Source organism: Mixophyes fleayi, chromosome 6 (assembly GCF_038048845.1).
Source record: "Mixophyes fleayi isolate aMixFle1 chromosome 6, aMixFle1.hap1, whole genome shotgun sequence".
Taxonomy (NCBI): domain Eukaryota; kingdom Metazoa; phylum Chordata; class Amphibia; order Anura; family Limnodynastidae; genus Mixophyes; species Mixophyes fleayi.
In genome coordinates, this window is record NC_134407.1 from 3,766,396 (window position 1) to 3,793,123 (window position 26,728).

The 26,728-nt window shown below is 45.3% G+C and overlaps 1 protein-coding gene across 17 annotated transcripts in view; it reads left to right on the forward strand.

Annotated features, from left to right (window-relative positions):
• ABLIM1 (actin binding LIM protein 1) overlaps positions 1 to 26,728 on the forward strand; it is a 180,659-nt gene that overhangs the window by 39,330 nt on the left and 114,601 nt on the right. For 13 of the 17 annotated variants that reach the window (XM_075215615.1, XM_075215620.1, XM_075215610.1 and 10 more), the window contains exon 2: positions 18,114 to 18,143. The exons of 3 other annotated variants lie outside the window; for them this stretch is intronic. In XM_075215615.1, coding sequence (XP_075071716.1) covers positions 18,114 to 18,143 — 30 coding nt within the window. Of the gene's footprint in view, positions 1 to 12,888; positions 13,040 to 18,113; positions 18,144 to 26,728 lie in introns of those variants that run through there. One more of the 17 variants, XM_075215621.1, reaches the window with a different exon arrangement.

The following is a 26,728-nucleotide window of genomic DNA, read 5'->3' on the forward strand; positions in this document are numbered from 1 at the left end:
CATTATTTATTTGTTGAGCCCAATTACAGCCTGAGACCTCTATCCAGCCACTACGTTACCCCACTCTGCTCGGTTCCCCCTTTTCTGGTGAATGGAGATAGCGAGGGTTTACCAGGCATGACGTATAGCCCAGGAATAGCTGGCTGAGCTATGATTAGATCATGGAAGAATTAGCCCAAGGAACGCAGGTCAGTGTTAGGTAAGAGGCTAAAGCCAGGGAATAGCAGCGAGGCATGTTAAGGTCAGAGGGGCGCGTTGGGATGTTTCCGGCTACGGGACGGAGCTTGTACCCCTGCGGACTGGGAATGAAGTCATTTTATATGCCGATGTCTCAAAGCTGAAACATGTCTGTTATACCACAGTATTAATATTTCTACCTTGTATTAATATAGCGCCAGCATATTCTATAGCGCTGTACAAAACAGTTATGATGACGAATAATGATACAGTCTAATACAAAATGTGGGGAGGGCTGTGCTCACAAGAGCTTACACTTCATAGTTACTGAATTATAGTTATACATAATTATATGTATAGTGTTAGCTGATGTTGTGTAAAATTAAATACAATTCTACTTGATTTCATTAGAAAATTCGAAATAATTTTTGTTCTATTTATTATCTTCTAGCGTCATCCTCATTGGTATTGGAAAGGAGTAGATGTTTAGTCTGACTTAAAACAATACTAATAAATAACTTCTACATGAATTCTGACTGAAGTTCAACATCATTTTCTAAAAAATAAATGAACACATCTATACTAGTAACCAATGAGCAGTATGATCCTAATGGGATGCTGCATGTATGAGAAAATACTGCGGTGGATGATTAGAGAGCTACAGCTGTATACTGTACAGGAGTAGTGCTAGAGCTGTATACTGTACAGGAGTAGTAGTGCTAGAGCTGTATACTGTACAGGAGTAGTGCTACAGCTGTATACTGTACAGGAGCAGTGCTACAGCTGTATACTGTACAGGAGTAGTAGTGCTACAGCTGTATACTGTACAGGAGTAGTGCTAGAGCTGTATACTGTACAGGAGTAGTAGTGCTACAGCTGTATACTGTACAGGGGTAGTGCTAGAGCTGTATACTGTACAGGAGTAGTAGTGCTACAGCTGTGTACTGTACAGGAGTAGTAGTGCTAGAGCTGTATACTGTACAGGAGTAGTAGTGCTACAGCTGTATACTGTACAGGAGTAGTAGTGCTACAGCTGTATACTGTACAGGAGCAGTGCTACAGCTGTATACTGTACAGGAGCAGTGCTACAGCTGTATACTGTACAGGAGTAGTAGTGCTACAGCTGTATACTGTACAGGAGTAGTAGTGCTACAGCTGTGTACTGTACAGGGGGAGTACTAGAGCTGTATACTGTACAGGAGGAGTGCTAGAGCTGTATACTGTACAGGGGGAGTGCTAGAGCTGTATACTGTACAGGAGTAGTAGTGCTAGAGCTGTATACTGTACAGGGGGAGTACTAGAGCTGTGTACTGTACAGGAGGAGTAGTGCTACAGCTGTGTACTGTACAGGAATAGTGGCTAGAGCTGTATACTATACAGGAGCAGTGCTACAGCTGTATACTGTACAGGAGGAGTGCTAGAGCTGTGTACTGTACAGGAGGAGTGCTAGAGCTGTATACTGTACAGGAGGAGTGCTAGAGCTGTGTACTGTACAGGAGGAGTGCTAGAGCTGTATACTGTACAGGAGTAGTAGTGCTACAGCTGTGTACTGTACAGGGGGAGTGCTATAGCTGTATACTGTACAGGAGTAGTAGTGCTAGAGCTGTATACTGTACAGGGGGAGTACTAGAGCTGTGTACTGTACAGGAGGAGTAGTGCTACAGCTGTGTACTGTACAGGAATAGTGGCTAGAGCTGTATACTATACAGGAGCAGTGCTACAGCTGTATACTGTACAGGAGCAGTGCTACAGCTGTATACTGTACAGGAGGAGTGCTAGAGCTGTGTACTGTACAGGAGGAGTGATAGAGCTGTGTACTGTACAGGAGGAGTGCTAGAGCTGTATACTGTACAGGAGTAGTAGTGCTACAGCTGTGTACTGTACAGGGGGAGTGCTAGAGCTGTATACTGTATAGGAGGAGTGCTAGTGCCAGAGCTGTACAGTGCACAGGAGTGGTGATAGAGCTGTGTACTGTACATGAGGAGTACTAGAGCTGTGTACTGTATAGGAGGAGTGCTAGTGCCAGAGCTGTACAGTGCACAGGAGTGGTGCTACAGCTGTATACTGTACAGGAGTGGTGCTAGAGCTGTGTACTGTACAGGAGGAGTGCTAGAGCTGTATACTGTACAGGAGGAGTGCTAGAGCTGTATACTGTACAGGAGTAGTAGTGCTACAGCTGTATACTGTACAGGAGTAGTAGTGCTAGAGCTGTATACTGTACAGGAGTAGTGCTACAGCTGTATACTGTACAGGAGTAGTGCTAGAGCTGTATACTGTACAGGAGTAGTAGTGCTACAGCTGTATACTGTACAGGGGTAGTGCTAGAGCTGTATACTGTACAGGAGTAGTAGTGCTACAGCTGTATACTGTACAGGAGTAGTAGTGCTACAGCTGTATACTGTACAGGAGTAGTAGTGCTAGAGCTGTATACTGTACAGGAGTAGTAGTGCTACAGCTGTATACTGTACAGGAGTAGTAGTGCTACAGCTGTATACTGTACAGGAGCAGTGCTACAGCTGTATACTGTACAGGAGCAGTGCTACAGCTGTATACTGTACAGGAGTAGTAGTGCTACAGCTGTATACTGTACAGGAGTAGTAGTGCTACAGCTGTGTACTGTACAGGGGGAGTACTAGAGCTGTATACTGTACAGGAGGAGTGCTAGAGCTGTATACTGTACAGGGGGAGTGCTAGAGCTGTATACTGTACAGGAGTAGTAGTGCTAGAGCTGTATACTGTACAGGGGGAGTACTAGAGCTGTGTACTGTACAGGAGGAGTAGTGCTACAGCTGTGTACTGTACAGGAATAGTGGCTAGAGCTGTATACTATACAGGAGCAGTGCTACAGCTGTATACTGTACAGGAGGAGTGCTAGAGCTGTGTACTGTACAGGAGGAGTGCTAGAGCTGTATACTGTACAGGAGGAGTGCTAGAGCTGTATACTGTACAGGAGGAGTGCTAGAGCTGTGTACTGTACAGGAGGAGTGCTAGAGCTGTATACTGTACAGGAGTAGTAGTGCTACAGCTGTGTACTGTACAGGGGGAGTGCTAGAGCTGTATACTGTACAGGAGTAGTAGTGCTAGAGCTGTATACTGTACAGGGGGAGTACTAGAGCTGTGTACTGTACAGGAGGAGTAGTGCTACAGCTGTGTACTGTACAGGAATAGTGGCTAGAGCTGTATACTATACAGGAGCAGTGCTACAGCTGTATACTGTACAGGAGGAGTGCTAGAGCTGTGTACTGTACAGGAGGAGTGCTAGAGCTGTGTACTGTACAGGAGGAGTGCTAGAGCTGTGTACTGTACAGGAGGAGTGCTAGAGCTGTATACTGTACAGGAGTAGTAGTGCTACAGCTGTGTACTGTACAGGGGGAGTGCTAGAGTTGTATACTGTATAGGAGGAGTGCTAGTGCCAGAGCTGTACAGTGCACAGGAGTGGTGATAGAGCTGTGTACTGTACATGAGGAGTACTAGAGCTGTGTACTGTATAGGAGGAGTGCTAGTGCCAGAGCTGTACAGTGCACAGGAGTGGTGCTAGAGCTGTGTACTGTACAGGAGGAGTGCTAGAGCTGTGTACTGTACAGGAGTAGTAGTGCTAGAGCTGTATACTGGTACAGGAGGAGTGCTAGAGCTGTGTACTGTACAGGGGGAGTACTAGAGCTGTATACTGTACAGGAGGAGTGCTAGAGCTGTATACTGTACAGGAGTAGTAGTGCTAGAGCTGTGTACTGTACAGGAGTAGTAGTGCTAGAGCTGTATACTGGTACAGGAGTAGTAGTGCTAGAGCTGTGTACTGTACAGGGGGAGTACTAGAGCTGTATACTGTACAGGGGTAGTAGTGCTATAGCTGTATACTGTACAGGAGGAGTGCTAGAGCTGTATACTGTACAGGGGGAGTACTAGAGCTGTATACTGTACAGGAGTAGTAGTGCTAGAGCTGTGTACTGTACAGGAGTAGTAGTGCTAGAGCTGTATACTGGTACAGGAGGAGTGCTAGAGCTGTGTACTGTATAGGAGGAGTGCTAGTGCCAGAGCTGTACAGTGCACAGGAGTGGTGATAGAGCTGTGTACTGTACAGGAGGAGTGCTAGAGCTGTATAGCGTACAATATAGGGCTAGAACTTTATGTGAAGTTATTGATGGGTATTAAACTAGGAGAGAGTCAGGTAACAAACATCTCACTACAACCTCAGTAAGGTTTCCAAGGGGTTATTGGCATAAGGACATTCGCAGCCAGATATTACCCTGGATTGGAGACAGAGACTGGCATCTGGATAATTGCCAGCACCCAGTGCAGGCCGGGGTAATACTGAAAGCTTCAATACCTGTCACGATGAGACCACCTCTGAAACAATCTGCCTTCTTTACTTTGTTCTGTATCTCTGCCTCCGATTGGTCAGTGTAATTTAGTGCTGAAATCTTTAGGTGAGGAGTTTCCTATAGTTACTGGACAATGGATGGTAATAGGTCAGTGCACCTCGTTATGCCACCTGAGTGGTGTATTTATGAATGAAGATTCGGGCTCTGGTACTATGGATGCCTCCTTTCCTGCATGCACCAATGCTGCAGCTCCTTATTATTAGACTGACTCATGATATCGCTACCTCTGGATGCGCAACGCTTTGGTTCATACTTCTGGGACATCCGGTAGATGCCTGAATATCTGAGAGTCTTCCTAGGAGAGCAGGGTTCCCTCCCAAATTCAGCCCATTTCACTGGGTGGGGGATTGATGACTTGAATTGTAGCATTTGCCACTTGGATCTTGGTTCTCTACCACTTCCCCGGATCTGAGTCGAGGCAACACATCATTGTTGCGTTGTCTGATCTCGAGGGTTTTGGATTCCATAAGCACCTCCCTCCCCAGGAGATCCAGCACCATTGCTCACACAGAAACAGGGGTAGCAGTGTTCTTGTCACTTGACAAAAATTGACTGGAAATTAATGTTATTGAGGTTAATATTGTAGGAACAAAAAAACATACAAATTATGTGATTTTAGCATTTTGTATCAATTTTTTTTTTTAGAAAAAATACAGATCCAAAACCAAAACTCGTGAGGGCGGTTTTGCCAAAACCAAAACACGAAGTTAATATAGATCCAAAACCGAAACCAAAATACAGGGGTCCATAAACATCTCATCTGATCATTTTTGAAAGCCTGCTCAGTTTAGAGTTGTATATGGTTTAAATTGCTCCTGAGAGGGGGGCAGTGGAACTGTCTTTGTTACTTTTGGCTCTTTTGTGTGTTTTGTTTTACATTGTGTAATGTCCACCAAGAATTGTGCTTCGTCAACAAAGTGCGACTGAATAGTTCAATGAGTCTCACCGCCCGTCTGCAGACCAATGCGGATTTCGTGACACCAGAGAGGATTTTGCGGCGCGCCCCAGCCATCTTGCTCTCCGAGAACGAGGCACAGTATAGGGAGTGGTCGATCCCAAGTTTTACTACCATCAAAATCCCAGTTACCCGGTTAGTTTCCTTGTTGTGTCTAACTGACCTGTATGAAACAATGGGTCCAGATTCTATAATGTTACAGAACAGATGATATATATGTGGTAACGTTTGGATATCAAAATGCTTTTAATTCTGCATAATTGTATTTCCCAACCTCCCCCTATTAGACAGCAGCTTGTTCTGCATTGCAGGGACCGGGAAGTCTAATAACTGCATTAGAATCTATAAGTGATGTATTACATTCTGCAAGATTGACCTTTGGTTTAAACGACTGGTTTCATTTCTCGGAAGCTGACCGCTCCGTACTGCTAAATAAATAATGTATCACGCCATGTGCGGCTAAGAAAAGTCATTTATTTCCTGTTTATTCACTCTGTGATTTCTCTATAAAGTGTCTGTATAATTTCTACATGTCACAGAAGAGACCGGAGTCCTGATGAGACTGTCGCTATTACTGAGGGAAAAGTTCTAGGTATATAGTTACCTGTGGACATAAGTACCAGCTACCATGCTTCATGTGGGACTAAGGGCTAGATTTACTAAGCTGCGGGTTTGAAAAAGTGGGGATGTTACCTATGGCAACCAATCAGATTCTAGCAGTCATTTTGTAGAAATTACTAAATAAATGAAAGCTAGAATCTGATTGGTTGCTATAGGCAACATCCCCACTTTTTCAAACCCGCAGCTTAGTAAATCTAGCCCTAAGAGCGGAATAATGAAGGTGCTGGATGCAGCACACAATGCTCCAGTAGGGGGAGCTGTGCAATAGCCACCTGTAACTCTGATTAGGACTTTATTAAAGGTGATCTCTGTCACCAATGTAGTGTATCTTCCAGGCAGAGTAGTTTGGTGTTTGTCGGTTTTGAGTATGGCAGATCTCCGTCTGTGCATGTTATACAGTTATATGTACACAGCAGGTTTCTCACCATACTGCAGATCAATGAATGTAGACAGATCTGCCTGGAAGAACATTTTCTCTGAAGGTGGAGGTCTCATTTAAGCGCAGCAGGTGATGTCCCGATCTTCCTAAAAGAGGTACAAGGGGTGATGTGGCCCAGCGTCAGTAGCTGTGGGAACCCCTGAACCCTTTTGGGTCACACCAGGAGCTGCTCAATAGACCAGCATGTTGGACATCTGCATCACTCAAGCTAGCTTTCCAGGGTGAGGTTCTGGGGGGCTTGGTAAAACCTTGGGACATTGAAGGATAAGACACCAGGTAGATTGTCAGGACAGGATTTTGGCATGGATCCCTGACATTCCCAACTGCAGACTGAGTAGGGCTGCAACTTTTCCTGCAGGCAGATAGTTCCCTCCATCCATAGTACCACTTCTGTGTGCTGGGAGCAATAAACGGCATCTGTTCTTATTCTGTATGTGTGGACACCTGCTCAGTACCACCTCTTGTTCAATATGTTGAGTGTAATGCTCTGTGTCTCGTACGTATGGACAACTGCACAAACATCAATTCACTTGTTTTGAAGCAGTACTGTGTTTACTAACTGTGATCAATGTAGTTTAAGTTAGCAAATAAAAATGATAGTTGATTTAATCATCAGCCATTAGCCCTGGTTCCTTTGCATTGTAATTCTTCTGAGACCTTTCTGACTTCTGATTTTCTCATTGCCTTCCCCGGTGTCCCTCCTGTAGTAAATCCAGTTGATTGACTTCATTTTTAGCCCCTCTGTTCCGTTTACCCTTTGCCTGTGCAATAGGTAAGTCTGCTGTGCAAAAGTAAATAAACATTTCCTTGCTAGTTTCTGTACTTTGATTTCGACTTCTCCTTGTGACTGCTGCCTGCCCCTAACCCTCGGCTCCTCCTTGTGACTGCTGCCTGCCCCTCGGCTCCTCCTTGTGACTGCTGCCTGCCCCTAACCCTCGGCTCCTCATTGTGACTGCTGCCTGCCCCTCGGCTTCTCCTTGTGACTGCTGCCTGCCCCTCGGCTCCTCCTTGTGACTGCTGCCTGCCCCTAACCCTCGGCTCCTCATTGTGACTGCTGCCTGCCCCTAACCCTCGGCTCCTCCTTGTGACTGCTGCCTGCCCCTAATCCTCGGCTCCTCATTGTGACTGCTGCCTGCCCCTAACCCTCGGCTCCTCCTTGTGACTGCTGCCTGCCCCTCGGCTTCTCCTTGTGACTGCTGCCTGCCCCTGTCCCTCGGCTCCTCATTGTGACTGCTGCCTGCCCCTCGGCTCCTCCTTGTGACTGCTGCCTGCCCCTGCCCCTCGGCTCCTCATTGTGACTGCTGCCTGCCCCTAACCCTCGGCTCCTCATTGTGACTGCTGCCTGCCCCTAACCCTCGGCTCCTCCTTGTGACTGCTGCCTGCCCCTGCCCCTCGGCTTCTCCTTGTGACTGCTGCCTGCCCCTGCCCCTCGGCTCCTGCTTGTGACTGCTGCCTGCCCCTAACCCTTGGCTCCTCATTGTGACTGCTGCCTGCCCCTCGGCTTCTCCTTGTGACTGCTGCCTGCCCCTCGGCTTCTCCTAGTGACTGCTGCCTGCCCCTGCCCCTCGGCTCCTCCTTGTGACTGCTGCCTGCCCCTCGGTTTCTCCTTGTGACTGCTGCCTGCCCCTCGGCTCCTCCTTGTGACTGCTGCCTGCCCCTAACCCTTGGCTCCTCATTGTGACTGCTGCCTGCCCCTCGGCTTCTCCTTGTGACTGCTGCCTGCCCCTCGGCTTCTCCTAGTGACTGCTGCCTGCCCCTGCCCCTCGGCTCCTCCTTGTGACTGCTGCCTGCCCCTCGGCTTCTCCTTGTGACTGCTGCCTGCCCATTCCCCTCAGCTCCTCCTTGTGACTGCTGCCTGCCCATACCCCTCAGCTCCTCCTTGTGACTGCTGCCTGCCCCTGCCCCTCAGCTCCTCCTTGTGACTGCTGCCTGCCCATACCCCTCAGCTTCTCCTTGTGACTGCTGCCTGCCCCTGCCCCTCGGCTTCTCCTTGTGACTGCTGCCTGCCCCTCGGCTTCTCCTTGTGACTGCTGCCTGCCCATTCCCCTCAGCTCCTCCTTGTGACTGCTGCCTGCCCATACCCCTCAGCTCCTCCTTGTGACTGCTGCCTGCCCATTCCCCTCAGCTCCTCCTTATGACTGCTGCCTGCCCATTCCCCTCAGCTCCTCCTTATGACTGCTGTCTGCCCATGCCCCTCGGCTCCTTGTGACTGCTACCGGCCCATGCCCCTCGGCTCCTTGTGACTGCTACCGGCCCATGCCCCTCGGCTCCTTGTGACTGCTACCGGCCCATGCCCCTCGGCTCCTCCTTATGACTGCTGCTCGCCCCTGAACTTCAGGTTCTTTTCCTAGATTACCTTTGTCTTGTGACTCTGTGCTTCGCTCTCTGGCAGACTGCAGCCTTCTTTGGAGGTTGCAACCTGTGGTCACCTCACAGTGGAGTCCAAGTCCCCTTGCGTGGTCCTGTCTTGAAGATAGAGGATGCTATTAGACTCCACACCTCAACGGAGACTGCACCATCCACTAGCGGATCAACTCGCCAACCCCCGACCCTTATACCAAACTTGCATTTATATTATAAACCGATTGCCTCATCCATGATTAATGTAGTGACTATTATAGAATGAAAGGAGTAAACTTTATAGTAACATTTAGTGGTCTTGGTTCATCTATTAGCCATTAGATTATTTTCATACTTTGAACTTTTGTATGAAATGAATGAAGTTAATTTTGTTGTAATTGAAGCTAAGGGGTATATTTACTAAACGGCGGGTTTGAAGAAGTGGAGATGTTGCCTATAGCAACCAATCAGATTCTAGCTATCATTTATTTAGTGCATTCTACAAAATGAAAGCTAGAATCGGATTGGTTGCTATAGGCAACATCTCCACTTCTTCAAACCCGCTGTTTAGTAAATCTAGCCCTAGGTCTTCTCCATTTGTGGTTTATCATAACTACAGGAAGCGGTCCATAAATAGCACATAACCTATTCTCTGCAGAACCCTTACCTGCTCTAAGAATTAAACCTGTGTCTGTGAGCTGGAGTAATGATGATGTACGCTACAATATATATATTGGAGTGACTGCAGTTATTACAGCACAGAGAGGATATATATATATATATATATATATATATATATATATATATATATATATCTCCTCTATGTGCTGTAATAACTGCAGTCACTCGCCCTCTAGCACCCCCTTGTCTCCTTCAGCCCGGCCACTGCCACATGCGTGGTGTATTTATGAATGAAGATTAGGGCTCTGGTACTATGGATGCCTCCTTTCCTGCATGCACCAATGCTGCAGCTCCTTATTATTAGACTGACTCATGATATCGCTGCCTCTGATGTGCTATAAATAGCTGTGCAGCCGCACGGGGCTGGTCCATTTGCTGCCTGTGCTAGCGCCACTGACCTGCATACCTCTGGCGGAGGAGGGGGTTCTGTGTATTACACATCCACATAAACACATTGTCTAACTACTGTGTATTACACATCCACATAAACACATTGTCTAACTACTGTGTATTACTACGGTGTAACTATTGGTTTACCTTTGAATGCATCTTCGCTACATCCACCTGGATTCTATTTGCAACTCATTATAAGAACTATTTTCCAGTGAGGTTGGCTGGAGGTTACTGACATTATGGACATATTAGCTTAACGAAAGGAACAAACATGATGTTTGCCTCACTTGAGACTGTTATTATTGTTACTTATATTCACTGTCTGCTCAATACCATATGAAATGTTTATGTTTTTTTGCTTATAGTTGAGACTGTTTTTAGTACTCTGATTGTATGTTTTAGCTCTTATGTGGGGTATTGCACTATGTAACCTACATTATTTTATCTTTATTAAATTGTTTTATATACATTTCATAGCCATCTCACAATAACATTTTCCTAACAGATTCCTAGTCAATGAGCGCTCAGCTAAATCTGTGTATCTATTGTTGTCTGAGGGAGGGATACCCTCAGCTGGTGCAGCTCTTGCACAACCCTCTAGAGAGCGCAATCCTTCCAAACAATATTAGTTCGCTAGTCAAGGTTCGTAGTGTCAGCAATTCTCAAAACCATACATGCCCACTTATAAGAGTAGTGATGTGACATGGAGTAGGAGGAGGCTGTGGTGACATGATTGTCTCGCCACAGCCCCGACCCCACTATAAAAAGCCGAAATTCACTGCATTGAATGAAGGGGGTGAAGCTTGATGACGCGATTAAGCCGCCCCATGCCCTCCATTCACTGCCGTGAATTTCGGCAAATGCGGGAGCTTTGCATACTCTTACGGGAGTCCGTGAGGACTTCCTGACATTTGGGAGCCTCCCGGGAATTCCGGGAGAGTAGGCATGTATGATTGAAACTATACTGGGGCTGCACAGTGGTTAGCATTGCTTCCTCACATTAGTTTGATTCCCAACCAAAGACTTATCTGTGTATGTTCTCCCTATGTTTGAGGCAGTGGAGAAATCCTGGAATCTATGTTCTGAGGGGACAGGAACCACATGTGACCACTTAGGGCACTGTGTATGTTTTTTACACTTTTCTGTGCTACACATAGCCTCCTGTTGCCTCGCCCTTATGACGGGGTGGGAGAATTTTTAAAATTAAATTTTTTCACTCTTGTTTGTCATCTGTACTTTTATTTTTTGTTTTCACACGGATCCAGTGGGTGCGGTGGGCCCTTATGGGCTTTGCAATTCATGGACGACCTGGTGTATGCCCACTCCCCTGGCACCTCCGATGCCCCTCCCCTTTCAGGGTGTCAGGCAAGGTCCCGGTCCCTGGGTGAAGCTTTGGTGGAATCCTAAGTACCTAAGGGACCTTTTGGCCTTGGGGGTCGGGGATAGAAACCGCTACCATCGGAGCATAGGTAATCACGACTCGTTCTGATTTGAAACGTGTTGGTGCGTGGTAAGGAAGGATATTGGATTTCACTCAGGGTATTCATTGTAATCATGATTACCTCTGCTCCGACCGTTGCGGTTTCTTATCCGGAGAGGCGCTGACTACAGTTTGGAAGCTTTTTATTTTATCAATATGGTGAGAATGTTATATTTACTGTGTGAAGACCTGTGATTTCTATGTATTTTATGTATGTTTACCGTATACCTATTTGGGATATGAAGCAATATTAAATTTGTATTTCAACTTGAAATTTACGGGTAGACACTATGGGCTAGATTTACTAAGCTGCGGGTTTGAAAAAGTGGGGATGTTGCCTATAGCAACCAATCAGATTCTAGCTGTCATTTTGTAGAAGGTACTAAATAAAAGAAAGCTAGAATCTGATTGGTTGCTATAGGCAACATCCCCACTTTTTCAAACCTGCAGCTTAGTAAATCTAGCCCTATGTTTCCTTTTTCTTTCTCTCATATGTGAGGAAATAGTCCAATCAACTATACACCTGTAGCGGAGGATCCTTGAACATCAAGTTAAAGAACTCTCCGTAGGTGCTACTGAAACAGGAGAGAAGATCTGTCACTTTGATGAACATTTTATTCATATTTTATGCAGATTTATCAGTGGTTCGGGTCCTTTTTTCATTCTTCTAATAGAAAAACTGTGAGTGATATGTGGACTATGGAATACTTATAGGAGTGAATTTATGTTGCTCTATGTTCGGAGTTGCGCCTAGTTTTCTTTTTTTCTTTTTTATATGCTAAGTCATGATGTGTATACAATCACTTTTAAATGAAATGGTTTATGATTTCAAATCTACATTTCATATTCATTGTTTGTGCTTCTCGGAAACACAGCACAGATAGATATATAGATATAGATAGATATATATTTATACACACACACACACACATACACTTATGGTATACACACCCTCCCCTATATTGCATCCCCTGATTTATGTACAATCTATAGACAGTTTATCCACAAAGCTGGAGATTCCCCCTGTGTCCACCCGTAAAGCAGGAAGACTATGCATGCAATTAAAAAAAAACCAAAACATTTGAAGGTTCATTATAATTATTTTATTTCACCAAAACATTTTTCCTAGTAAATTCAAATAAGTCTACACATTTATTTTAAAAAAACTTGATGTTAACTAATTACAGTAACAACAGTCACACTCCCACCCACCCTCTGCTGTCGTGCTGCAGGGTCTCAGTAGTAGTAACAGAGGAACAGAAGATGGGGCTGTCTGTTACTTGTAGTGTCAGGTGGCTGTGCTGTCAGTATTGCAGGCTGAGGACCTGGTGTGGGGTAAAGGGCAGGAATGCACAGTGCCGGCTGGAGGGTGCGGTGCAGGAATCCTGCATGTGTCTCCCAGCAGCTGCAGCCGGCACACACAGACCAGAGTCCACAATTCCTCATCTCAGCCAGAAATTCCGCCTCCCTCTGTCTCCCAGCTCTGCCATCAGCAGCCGCTGCATTCAGTCTTCTCCGGGGATCTGTCGCAGGAGGGCGACCTGAGCACTGGGACATGGTGAAGGAGGACACAGGTAATGTGGGGTCTGGGAGGAGGTGGATCCCTGTGTAATGTTATATTATCTGCTTCCAGTATCCTAGATATGTCTGAGCCTCCTCATTACCAGCCCAGTGCACAGGGTCACTGCTGACTGGTGCTGAGTGTAACATTGTGTCTATGGCTTATTGCATGTACAGGTTGTATTGTCACAGTTATTGTAGTGTTAGACTTCTATATCCTGCAGGATGACCGTACGTTTTATAATAGGACTGTATGTGTTTTGCTGCAGTTATTGGGGCAATGTCTGCACCCGGCTATAACTCTGCTGCATGTGGGGAATGCTGGAAAACTTTCATTTGTAGACCCTCTCGTCGGCCTGTTCTTGAGTTTGATTTCTCATTTAAAAATATATTGTTTTATTCCCCTTAAATATAATTGGACGAAGTTGTTTATTTTTCTGCATAAACTGTTATAGTTCTGATTAGTCCATTATTATTGTCTGTTTGCCCCTTACCCCTTCTTAGTGCCCTTTCCATGTACCAGCACAGCACATGTTCAGGGGACCGGTCACCCACCTACGGGATATCCCAATGGGGGCGGACAGACAGATGTGAGCGTATTGCTTGTCTGGATGCCCAGATCCTGGATCTAGATGAGTAATCGGCAGGTCTGAGGGCCATAGACAGTGCGGAGAGGAGCTTGTTGCTCAATCACTGAAGAGATGATGGTTTAGGAGGGGGTGGGGCCAGTGTATAAGGGGGAGGGGTTAGTATAGAAGGGGGTGGAGACATGAAAGAGCAGTAGGTAGCCTAGTCACAGAAGACGGGGCAGAGAGTCTGACCTAGTGGCGGAACTACCATTGGTGCAGCAGGTGTGGTGCACCGGGGCCCATGGAGATAATGGGGCCCTCTGCATGGGGAACGAGCGAGCTGTGGCCCCCAGTTCCTTGACCCTGCTTGCCTGCAGCGGGGCCCACAGCTCGCTAGTTCCTGCTCTGGTCTGAAACACCCCAATATATATGTGCCAGACCGGCTGGTATTTAGGATGTCTGCAGAGGGGCAGGAGACTTCCACCAGGAACCAGGGGAATGGTTGATCCAGGGGGACTGGGGCGTAGTGAAGGCCAAACAGGTGCTGATGTTGGGGCAGATGGGGTAATTTGTCACTGGGCTGTCATGTGGATGCTCGGGGTCGGCACATTGTGGATCAGACATAATAATAATAAAGAGCCAGCCGGTGATACTGCCGGAGATATCGGTGCCATCGCCAGTGGTAACCCCCTAATGTCCAGGACAGACGCCCGTCACGGGGGCTGATCACCCACATACACAGGAGCACATTATATTGTGCTGTACATGAAGACATACGCTGGGTGTATGAAATACTGGGACCAGCAGACACAGTTGGTGTTTATCTGACATCAGCATATGTCTCTAAATGAATATTGTGATAATAGTATTTATTCAGCCTGCACCACGTTTGTTTCAGTAGAATGTGAAATAAAATCTGTAAATACATGTGGGGCAAATATCTGCTGCCAGCTGGGCCAGCATGTGTCATGCCAAGTACCCCGTGGGCACGCGCCATGTGTCACACGTGCTTTACATACACAGTAACATTCCTGACATACTACATGTGGAATGTATTCTATCTGCACACAAAGCAATGACCGATCACAGCCCAGGACGTGACAGCTCCGTGTGTGTGTGTGTCTGTGTGTGTGTATATATATATATATATATATATATATATATGTAAGTGTATGTATGTATGTATGTATATATGTATGTATGTATGTATGTATGTATGTATATATATATATATTTTAGGTGTGACTGCTCAGTATAGATATAGTAGTGTATATAGGTGTGACAGCTGTGTGTGTGTGTATAGTTGTGTATATAGGGTTGCGACTGACGGTCACTAGATTGTATATCTTTGTACAGGGTTAACAATGCTATGGACACACATCATCATCATCATCATTTATTTATATAGCGCCACTAATTCCGCAGCGCTGTACCGAGAACTCATTCACATCAGTCCCTGCACCATTGGAGCTTACAGTCTAAATTCCCTAATATAGACACACACAGACAGACAGGGAGGGAGACAGACAGAGAGGGAGAGACTAGGGTCAATTTTGATAGCAGCCAATTAACCTACCAGTATGTTTTTTGGAGTGTGGGAGGAAACCGGAGCACCCAGAAGAAACCCACGCAAACACAGGGAGAACGTACAAACTCCACACAGATAAGGCCATGGTGGGGAATCAAACTCATGACCCCAGTGCTGTGAGGCAGAAGTGCTAACCACTAGGCCACTGTGCTGCCCAAGCTCACACACACACCTTTCAAACATTAAAATATGCTTTATTAAAGAATAAGTCAACTTGTAAATGATTTTCATCCGTCATCGCCATCTTCTGTGCCGACTACGATTTATAAAACACAATTGAGCGGGGGGGCAATACGATCCCCTCTTTATCGCATGTGTTGGGTAACATGATGTACACACTCTCCTCCCATCACACAACACTGTATACTAGGAATACATTGTACATGAATGGATGGGTTATACCCAGCACCGGTGCTAGGGTCCTTGGCGCCCTAGGCACAGTGTGAAAATCGGTGCCCACCCCTTTAAAAATCGGCGCCCCCTGCCATGGGTACCCTGTCAAAATTGGCGCTGCGCTTCCCTCCCCTCAGCTCCCCTCCCCATGTCTTTCTTTATTTTACCTGCATGAAGCTGCTCCTCTCTGCTCTGTCTTCTCCCCTACGCTCACTGACACTGTCGGGCCGTGATGATGACATCATCACGGCCTGTCACTGTCAGTGAGCGGAGGGGAGGAAACAGAGCAGAGAGGAGCAGCTTCATGCAGGTAAGATTCATAGCCCCTTCCCTCCGCTCCTCCCCGTGGATTTCCGCACAGTTTTAAATGACCGTAGTCATTTTTTTTTATTTTGAGGCGCCCTGCAGAGCCCGGCAATTGCCTAACCTTGCCTAATGGGAGCGCCGGGCCTGGTTATACCCTCTGGTACAGTAAATGGATGGCACCTTTATCATCTGTGGCAGCATAGATCAGGAAGTCAGTCTGTGCCCGTTGCCAGGCAGGCTTGGTGCCCGCGCCACTGTCCTGTATCTATATAGGCTACAGGGCACATATGACTGATTTATGAATCGGCGTGCGCTGGGAGATAACAGGCCAGCTGCGTCATTAAGAAGTGGGTGTGCTCGACATATCGGGTGTGACTGACACACTTTGGACCTTTGCTCTCTCTCTGACAGTTAATAAACTGATAATGAACTTTAGTGAGTTATTTCTACAACTCTGAACAAGATCCCGGGGTTTACAAGGTCAACGCTAAGATAGTGATTGTGTACGTAATAAGGCACCTCGTCCGTCCGTCCACTGCCATCCACCCTTGCTGTCCCGATTTATTTCACAGCTTTTTATTTTGGGGGAACTCCTGCTTTGTTTGTTTAATGACACCTAACTGATGCCTCAGTGACATATGGCAGAAGACCAGGGACTTTTATTATGTGACTGTTAAACATTGTTGAGATTCAGCTCAGTGACACTTGTCTAAATAAATATTCTGACGGCAGCCAGTGATGCTGGATCCGTGTAGTCGTTAGTAGTATGCAGCTAGCCCAGTGTACTGCCCGGCTGGTAACCCTATGGTGCTCTATTTTCTAAATATACGAGAACGAGGAACGTTAGGACCTGGTTGCTGGTAGCTACAGCAACCTTTCCAGTGCACCAGTCTTCAGAAACGCCCATGAGACACGTCTGTCTGTAGTCACGTTACTTAGCGCTCAATGCTTATTCTATGGCTTGTTGGTGGTAGCGGTAGACATGACCGTTGTAAGAGTATTTGTGACACTGACCTGTGTGTTTGTAATAATTAATGAGAATATTCTAATCATACTGTCTTACTCTTCCGGAATTTAAGGAAGTTCATCCAAACTCCTGGAAAGTAGCCCCCTACCCGGATTCTGCCTGAAATTCTTGTAAAGTTTTGTGGTCTGACCGTTGTGACGCGACTTGTGGCATTGTACAGAGGGGGGCGGAGGGGAGACCCCAATAGTAAGCAAGTATGACGTTAATATAACATAATATATGAAATTATGTATCCACTGTAAATTATAAGGATATTGGATGTCACAGAGGAGTTCAGTGATTTTATAATGGTTCAAGTTGTTTTTTTTCCCACTGAACACTGAAATGATGACAATTACCACAGTCATTACATATTTAATACATTATGGGCAACTATATGTAAGTGAATTTGGCAATTTGTTTTATTGGGGAGTTTTTTACCAGATTCACTGATTTGCTACTCTGGGGCAGATTCAACCGGCCGCGATGTTCCTCAGACTGTGCAATTTTACCGTTACTATGGTGAAAAGTATTGCTTATTTTTGCGCGTGCCTCTATGGGGCGCAAGCAAAAATGAGCATTGCTTATGTATAAAAAGATCCGTGTGAGGTGTCCCGCGTCCGTTTCGGAGGCATCTCATGCTGGGTTTTTTGAGCAATTTAATTCCCCCCTTTATCTCCTATTTAGAACATGGTTAGCGAGCTTTATGTTGTAAACATATGGTGAGCACTGAAACAGTACAAATGCTAATGGCTCTGATTTCATACTACCGAAGGGGAGTGTCCTATCTGGGAGGGGCGTGGCCTTGACAACGATGACAACGATGCATGCAGTTTCTTTCAACAGATCAGGCTTGTGGTGGCCTAAACTATCCAGATATTTCCAGTTGTGACTGTTATCTCTATAATATCTGAGAAGAAATGTAATAAGCCTAAAGAAGGCATCAAAGTAACGATGTTTCATACACTACATTTTACTGTGTCCTCATTGCCTACAACCAAATGCTGGCAGCATCGTGTGGGCAGCAGCAACATTTCCGGGAACGCTGCCTATCTGAACTGGCAACCAGTGAATTTATGGGCTGATTAATCGTTTGCCCACACACAAGATGGCTGACAGCGCTGCGTGGTCTTGTTTACACATAGGAAATAAATGCACCATAAGTGTCGGTGTGAATTGCACTTGTCTGAGTGTGAGAATAATTGTAACCATCTTGTGTCTCGCAGCCTTCAGGATAGAACCAGGATTCCCGCTCGGTAAGAACTTGCTGCTTAGTAGAAGGATGGAGCCAGTTCTAGCTTAGCTGCATATAGTGTCCTAGCGACCTCCGGTAGTAACTGTAGTAGTGAAGTAACTGTAGTACTAAAATCTGCTTTCACTTTGTAGTATGAATTCTGTTTTTATAGTTTTAGATGGTGATAATCAGTGGTCGAAGTGGAAATTTAGAAGTGGTGGTTTGGTAAATGTTCCTGAATGGCTGGGGGCCTCCTAGTCCCCAAAACTTTACTGATTAAAAATCAGTTTTATCCCTAATTTTAGGATTTTTGTTAATGCTATTTAGCAAAATACAAAGAAATGTTAAGTGATAGTATGTAGTATTTCTTTGTATGCAACCCAAATAGAGCACACAGACACACACAAGGGGCACACGGACACATACACACGCGGGCACAGACACGCACACGGAAACACACACACAGGGCACACGGAAACACACACACGGGGCACACGGACACACACACACGGGGCACACGGACACACACACACACGGGGCCCACAGACACACACACACACAGGGCCCACAGACACACACACACACACAGGGCCCACAGACACACACACACACACACACATGGCCCACAGACACACACACACACACATGGCCCACAGACACACACACACACACACACACACAGGGCCCACAGACACACACACACACACACAGGGCCCACAGACACACACACACGGCCCACAGACACACACACACGGCCCACAGACACACACACACACACACAGGGCCCACAGACACACACACACACAGGGCCCACAGACACACACACACACAGGGCCCACAGACACACACACACAGGGCCCACAGACACACACACACACACAGGGCCCACAGACACACACACACACACAGGGCCCACAGACACACACACACATAGAACAGAGACTGGGGATAACATCCATTACAAGCAGCAGCCATTTTTCTGGAGACCAAAATGCACTGAAGCCTTTGTAAATAGCTCACCCACTGGCCTTCTGCATTGGAGACAAATTTGATTGTGACAATTGATCACCAAGTGGTGAGTTAGTCTGAGAACATAGCGTGGTCCCGCTTCGACCACCGGTAATATCAAATTAGATGTAATAATCCATAGTGACCTTTCCGTGGCCATGTATACAGTACTGTGTGACATTCCAGATAAGTTTAATTAGACTCTCAGATCATTGCTCCACATAACCTTTACAATCTCATAACGTTTTATAGTCTTTTCAGATGCCATTCGCGCCAGGATTTGGGCAGCCAATTAGGTTTCAGGTTTCAGGCATAGTGTATGTGCAGAATAGGCTGTGATCCCGATGTACATGTGATTGGGATTCGTCAGATGTTGCCTGACCTGCTTCATATATATAATGTTTGGGTGTATTGTGACTGACAGTGCACCAGCTACGAACCTTTAGAAGCCGTTTGGCATAAGTCCCGTACACCAAAACTCACCATCCTGCTAACAGTGGGATATTGGTGTGAATGGGGGAGTTTGTTGTCTTTAAGTGATTACGTAGGAAGTGATTGAAATCATGTGACTGGCGGTAAGGAGCGGTACTTAGATCTGACCCTTTCGTCCTCCCCGGTTTGTGATCCAGGTAGATTCTGCTGTCTGTCTAATGGACCAGCTTGATATAGTAATCTATGTGGGCAGGATTCGGGCACAGTAATGGCTGGCATTATTGGTTTGCCCGCTGCCCCGCATAGTACTCTCTCTGCTCTTAAAAGGAGATTTTTGGAGTCGCTGTCATGGGATAATGTGCGACTTATCTCCTAGATGTTCAGTCCTCCCCATAGAATCCTCTGAATTCCACACAACCTTTATAATACGTAACTCGGTGATACCGAATACAGTGCGTTAAGCTGGGTGTGTGTAAGTCACCATAAAAGTGAGTGTGTTGCACTGACAGCCGGGATGTGGGATGTTGTGAGGGGGAACCGAGATTTCGCTGTCACTTCTGCTGCTTGGAGCATTTTATAGCAAATGTTTATGTGTAAAGATAATGAGGAGAAAGAGGAAGTCTGACAGTATGCTTCATCTGAGACGCTGTCTCCGGCTGTGCTCCCATGTATGGGATACTAAACACGTGTCAAAGCACCGATGTCCAGGGCAAGTAGGCGAAGCATGGAGAAGTCTTCACCACAGTACCAGCAATAGTTACCGCCGGCTCGGGGCTTTGTTAAATAGGGAGAAGCCTTAAATACGGTGAAAACCCTTTGTTTTCTCTCTTCATTAAGTAGGCTGCTTGTCCTGCAATTACTTCTGGTTCTCTAATTTTTTAACATACAAAGTCCTTCATCTTCCCCAAATTCAGACTCCTGATGAAGCTACAATAACAGGATTACTGGGAGTAGGTTCCTTTTAGTGTAGCCTGAACATAGATCAGCGTCCTAGTTGTCTGTTTAATATTCAGAAATGCAGCCATATTCCGGTGTGACCTTCCCTGTACCCCCCTCTCTCCCTGCTGGGGGCTGGAAACAAATGTAGTGGAAATTGTTGACTTGTGAGCTTTCCATTCATGCCAGAGCTTTGCACAGTCAGCAGCGTCTGCTTTCACCAGATCAGCGTCTGTGTCTGATTGTCCCCATTATGGACTGAGCTCACAGCTCTGATCTTTGTGGTGGGGTGCAGGCTCCATAAACTAGGTCACCCCAAGACTATATCTACCCAGACGGTGCTCAGCATGACAGCACAGCTACAATACGCAGGGAGGTCTAATATACAGTAATATATACACACTAATCCATATTGTGCTGGACAGTACGTATCAAAGGAGAGATTGGTAACTGAGGGAGAGTGGGTGCAGGACGGAGCTGTACATAGATAGCTAGGAAAGAAAGGGTTTTATGTTCACTTTAATTATGATTTCTGTTAATTCTTTTTTAGTTGGGCCGACAATTAACCCCCCCATGCAGAGTAGTGTTGAGCAGGAGACAATAAGTATGGATTTGTTTCATTGATTGGTTATTCTTGGGGGTAAATGTATCAAGCTGAGAGTTTACCGGCGGGTTTGAAAAGTGGAGATGTTGCCTATAGCAACCAATCAGATTCTAGCTGTCATTTTGTAGAATGTACTAAATAAATGATAACTAGAATCTGATTGTTTTTTCAAACCCGCTGGAAAACTGTCAGCTTGATACATTTACCCCTTGGTGTCCGTTGCCTGTGCCCTGTGCAATGCTCACAGTGACATGTGGCAGTGGATAGGGCTGTACGATAGGGGCGACCACCCAGGGCGCAATGCTGAAGGGTGGGCGCACTTTATGAATATTTTAGGTTTCTTTAGTTTAAAATTGAGGGCTCAGGGGGCGGCAGTTTTGTTTCTCACCCCCGCCTCTGCATTGCCCGGGTGTAACAGAGCAAAGACTGGCACAATGTTAGCATTGTGGCGGGACTCTGATGGTCAGAGTTGTTTGTGTTAGGTAGCGTCCCTTCTTCTCTGTAATATACTTCTGTATATATATATATGTGTGTGTGTGTGTGTGTGTGTGTGTGTGTGTGTGTGTGTATATGTATATATATATATATATATATATATATATATATATATATATATATGTGTGTGTATATATATATATATATATATATATATATATATATATATATATATATATATATTGTGACAAATAGATGTTTGTTAGATGAATATTGTTAAGACCTGTCCCAAATTTCCAGGTACGTTTTAAAGGATTGCCTTAATATTGTCCCTATTTTTTTTACTATTGACGTGACCAGTAACTGTTTTCTTCTTACTCTGTATAACACATCCATCCCAGCTCCTATTCTTATCAGTTAATATATATTGAAGTATCTTTAGAATGTAGAGAACTGCCACTGTCACCATGTTCCATGAATGCTGGGGATTGTAGTACTCAGACAGGTACTCAGCAGTGAGGTGGTAGGAGAGGGTTAAGCAGGGATAATGTGCGGTGTGTGCTGATTTCCATTTATAGTCAGTGCACACGGGGAGCACTGTCCCGTCAGAGCCGCACTCCGATAAAGAGACTATTTTAATGCTCTGGAATCAGGTGCAGCTCAGAGAGGAAGGTCAGATCCAATGTACAATATCTGTCATCCTCCTGTGCTCAGGAAGGAATGTGTTTATATTCTGTATCCAGCGTGTAACAGCCGATCGTTTATCCGGGTTCTGCAAAATGCCACAACCCGCAGGGAAAGGAGAAATAGGTTATTAATAAGCAAGTCCTTAAGCTATGAACAGAAGCTTTGCATTGCTGGTCTCCTTAGTTGATTCTGTGATGATCTTTACTGGTTTACTGATTTTACTTAGAAGGGGGCACTTGTTCTTTTCTTTACATCAAGGGGCCTATTTATTAATTAACGAGGTTTACAGTTGGACAGCGCATCCTCGGCTATTTGTTAAAAAGCCCCAGTCCCTTGAAAATCATGGCGACTGTGGTAAAATGCGTTAGTGTTTTGTTAGATGGAAGGGACACATAAAAATTCCTAAATCATGTGGAAAAAGACGTTTCCGCATTGTATATGGCTTAGTAAATAGGCCCCTAAAGGTGGCCATACACTTGCCAAACGCTCAATCCTCTGGCCAAGTATCTCAGATCTGTGAGATTAAGCCATACGCGGGCATTCATGTGTCTGTCCAATCTAAAGGTTTGGCCAACAAATCAATAACGCGTCATTAGCACATTTGGGTGATGACCACACCCACAGTCAGGTTCCCCATCATTGGGGACGTTGGTGAGCATTCTAATCACTCCCCTGATACTCAGTGCCCTGAGCTATGGTTGGGACTCTCCAAGATGTTTTAATTTTAAGCGTCTTCACTGTGGCTTTTGCTGTGAGCTTTGGATCATTGTCCTGCTGCAATATAACCCTCTCTCCAAGTCCTAGGTCTCTTGCAGATTGCAGCCGCTTTCTTCTGATATGTCACCCTTCATAGAGATTTGAGAAGTGCCCGGGCTCCTGTTGTCCCATGGCATGGAGGACTGGACCTGTTAGTGGCCTCCTTCTCATGGCCCCTTTCTTTAAAAACCCTTTTTCGGTCTATTCTAGATTCCAGACCCTTGTTCATTAAGGTACGCAATGGGAACGCCATTTGTGTTTTTTTTTAAAAGGGGGTAAAATGCAAGCAGGTACTCCCGTATTAAACAAGAAGAGCATCTCAAGAAGCGTTTCAAGTTGAATACAGCTCTCTGCCTATACGCCAATTGCTGTGTGCAGACAAACGCAACAGGATATACACGTATATAAAGTCCCATCAGAAAGCACCCCAGAATGCGATCACCAGCCCCCACGGAGCTGTAAGTGTAGGAGCATCCTGTGCTGCTGGTAAAGTTGAGGAGCTTCCTGCTCAGACAGGATCTCCTCACTGTCTCCTATCACCCCCTCTGCTATGCTCTGATTGGCTGAGTGACTGTGTCAGCCAATCAGAGCAGACACGACCCCTAACCACACTGCCATGGAGGAGGCAAAGCAGTAAAGGTGAGATGTGTGTGTGTGTGTATTTATGTATGTATGTATGAGAGAGAATGTGTGTCACTGTGTATGATAAATGTTTGTGTGTGTGTGTGTGTGTGGGGGGGAGACTTGCCAGCTCTGGGAGAGTTGGCAAGTATGGGATACACAGGTTAATTGTAACTATTCTGAGACAAGGTGCCTGCCCTCTGCTTGTATATGTCTTGTGTGTGTTTTCAATTTTTGTCTTTCTTTGAAACATTATTTTTTCATATTTGTCTGTTTCATTATAACATCTACACCTTCCACTGCGTATGTAGTGCTTTTAGGGCACTGTCCCGCTATCCTGAAACTCAGGACTTCTGTTCTGCCTTCCCGGAGATATGTCACACTTCTTTGAGCAGGCAGTGTACACTTCTGTCCATGGTGAACGCAACAATGCAATTTTTTGCTGTAGAGGAGAGGCCTAGTGCTTTTTACACTCACACACACCCTTTAAACGTGAGAGCTATTGATTTAACATTGTGGCTGGGTGGGGAAGGGGGCTAGAGTGTGCCGTCATTGCTAGGCTTTCCATATTTAATGTACGTATCCCTTTTTCAAAACAGGACCCCAACATTCCAGGGTTCAGACAGCAACTGAGCTTAAGACATCAACAGCAACAGGTAGTAAACGCTGCAAGAACAGGTAGGAGAGAGCAGGACAGTCTGACAACTGTTCTGATTCTAGTGAGGCAAGACTTTGTCTCGATCTAAGGGGCGGATCCTAGACTAAGCACTCTTTATATACACTGCATTCTTTATATACTACACTATGCCGCTAGCCATGCCCTTCATGAGCTAACCACTCCCCCTCTGGTGTCTGGTCTCACCTCTACGGTGGCTGGCCACACCCCCTCGGGTGGGCCCCTACTGTTGCAGTCCCCTTGTGGGCCCTTCATGCCCCAGTCCGACACTAGATAAGGCTGAAAATCACATACCTGTACCAGAGCTTGAATTGGATGTATGTGCGTGCGTTCAACCTTGGCACGTCCTTACTGTACATTGCCTAGGGGCATGCACCCCTTTCCTCCTCTGTCAGAAGTGTCCTTAGCATTCGAAGATGAATTGGTTGTACTTTAGTTCACTAGTCTGTTTCTAAGGATGTAAAGAGCAATCTTACGCAAACATCGCACCCATCAGCATTTCCGTTCCTTAATGAATCAGGTCCTAAGTCTTTGACATCTTATTATATGCTTCTCTGATTGGTATTTTTCAATAGCTTTTTCTTGGATGTGCTTTGAATGTACTTTGGTCCTCATGACGAAGCTCTTGTTTGGAAATGCACTAACCAACCTCTCATAGAACAGTGTATTTATATTTAAATCAATTGAAATTGTTTCATTGTACACAGATGGACTCCAATCAATTAATGATTTGACCTCTGAAGATGGCAGAGTTGTTTATTTGTATCTTGGCAAAAGGAGTAAACACTTATGTAATCGATAATTGTCTGGTTTTATATGTAAATAAGAAAGTGTTACGTTAGGTTTTAATATTACTTGACATTGCAGAGTATTTTGTATTGGTTATTGAGAAACTTTACAATAAAAAATCCATTATAGGTTTATGATGTAATAAAATAAAACATGAAAAATGCTAAATTTGGGGGATTATTTTTCTAGCCGCTGTGTGAATGGCTGGTATCACTTGCTGCAAGAATCACCTGACACTCGTCCTACGACTTAATTCTCTGCATGTTGTTCCACTTATGTGATTGAATCATTTCAGCTTCCTTTTTTGTTTTAAAACATGAAAAAAAGGACTAATGTGATCCAAGGATCTCTCCAATTAGTTGCTGCCAGAGTCTCTGGGATTTTCTGACGTCCGTGTTCTCTTTAAAGCTGGGTACACACTACACGGTTTTCATCCAATAATCGGCTCAATCAGCCGACATACGACCGCTTGTTCAAAAGTCGGGTCAGTGTGTGCAGTGACACGATGGCCGAAAGTCTGCCCAAATGGACGATTATCGCCTCATTTGGTTGGTCGTACCGTTTAATATTTTCGTTCCAATCTCGTTTCCGCTGTGTAGTGTGTATAAACTTCCGACCGATCCACAACAGTGGGTACGAAATTACAGTCATTGCTCACGACAACATGGCTGTAACAAGTCGCTAAAGGGGCGTCCGCTCTTCCCTTTATCGTCCTAAACAAGGCTAGTGTGTATGCAGTCCATGGACCGAGCGATCGGAACATCGATCGCATGTAAAATCGCTCAGCATAAAAAGTTAGTTGAAATTTCTGTAGTGTGTACCAAGCTTAACTGATTACTTTTTCTTGTATAACGAGAGATGTAGTTGTGTAGTCTTTATCGTTGCTGAATAATAGTCTTATTTCTTGCTGAGGTCGGTGTATAATGAGGTGGACGGGGCTTTGTGTTGTGATTCCCACCTTGGGGCAGGTAAGGGCATTCCTGGGAGAGTTGCCTCATGTCTGGAGGTCTCCCCCTTATTCTGGAGGGGGGTAAGTATGTCTATAAGTTGTGGGAGATTCAGTAATGTCTTACACAGCTCTTTTGCTGAATTACACAAAAATTAAAGTTTATTTGAATAACGAAACATTGGTAATGCCAGTATAGTATAGATCCATTGTCTATGGCTATAGAGAATATCCGGATATATGGACATATTCTGTGGGACCACTACAAACCTGAGGTGCTGGGATGATTGCTGGAGTTATGACCTTGTGATATTTTTATTATTATGCTGGTAAAAACCCTTGTTTCACATTTATTATACAGTTTACATCAACTGAGAAACTGTTCGGATTCAGGGTTTGGTAATTAGCAAAACTCAGCTTATTATTCAGGTTTTTATTTTTTTGTGTTTTATAAAACAATTCTATTCTGGCATTGTCAAACTGAAATCTGATAAACGTAAGAACAGTATATTCCTTTTGGGTGAAGACTCACCTGCGATAGATCTTTTTATCTATAGATCTAAAGGTTATCACGGACATATGGAAATGGTGCATGTACTTGTTCCGGTATCACCAACACAGCCACCGTGAGAGCATGAGATACTGTACATAGCGGGATAGATAAAGGGGACCTGGGCCGCGGGAATACAGATACGTCCTTAAGTATTTATGTCCCGA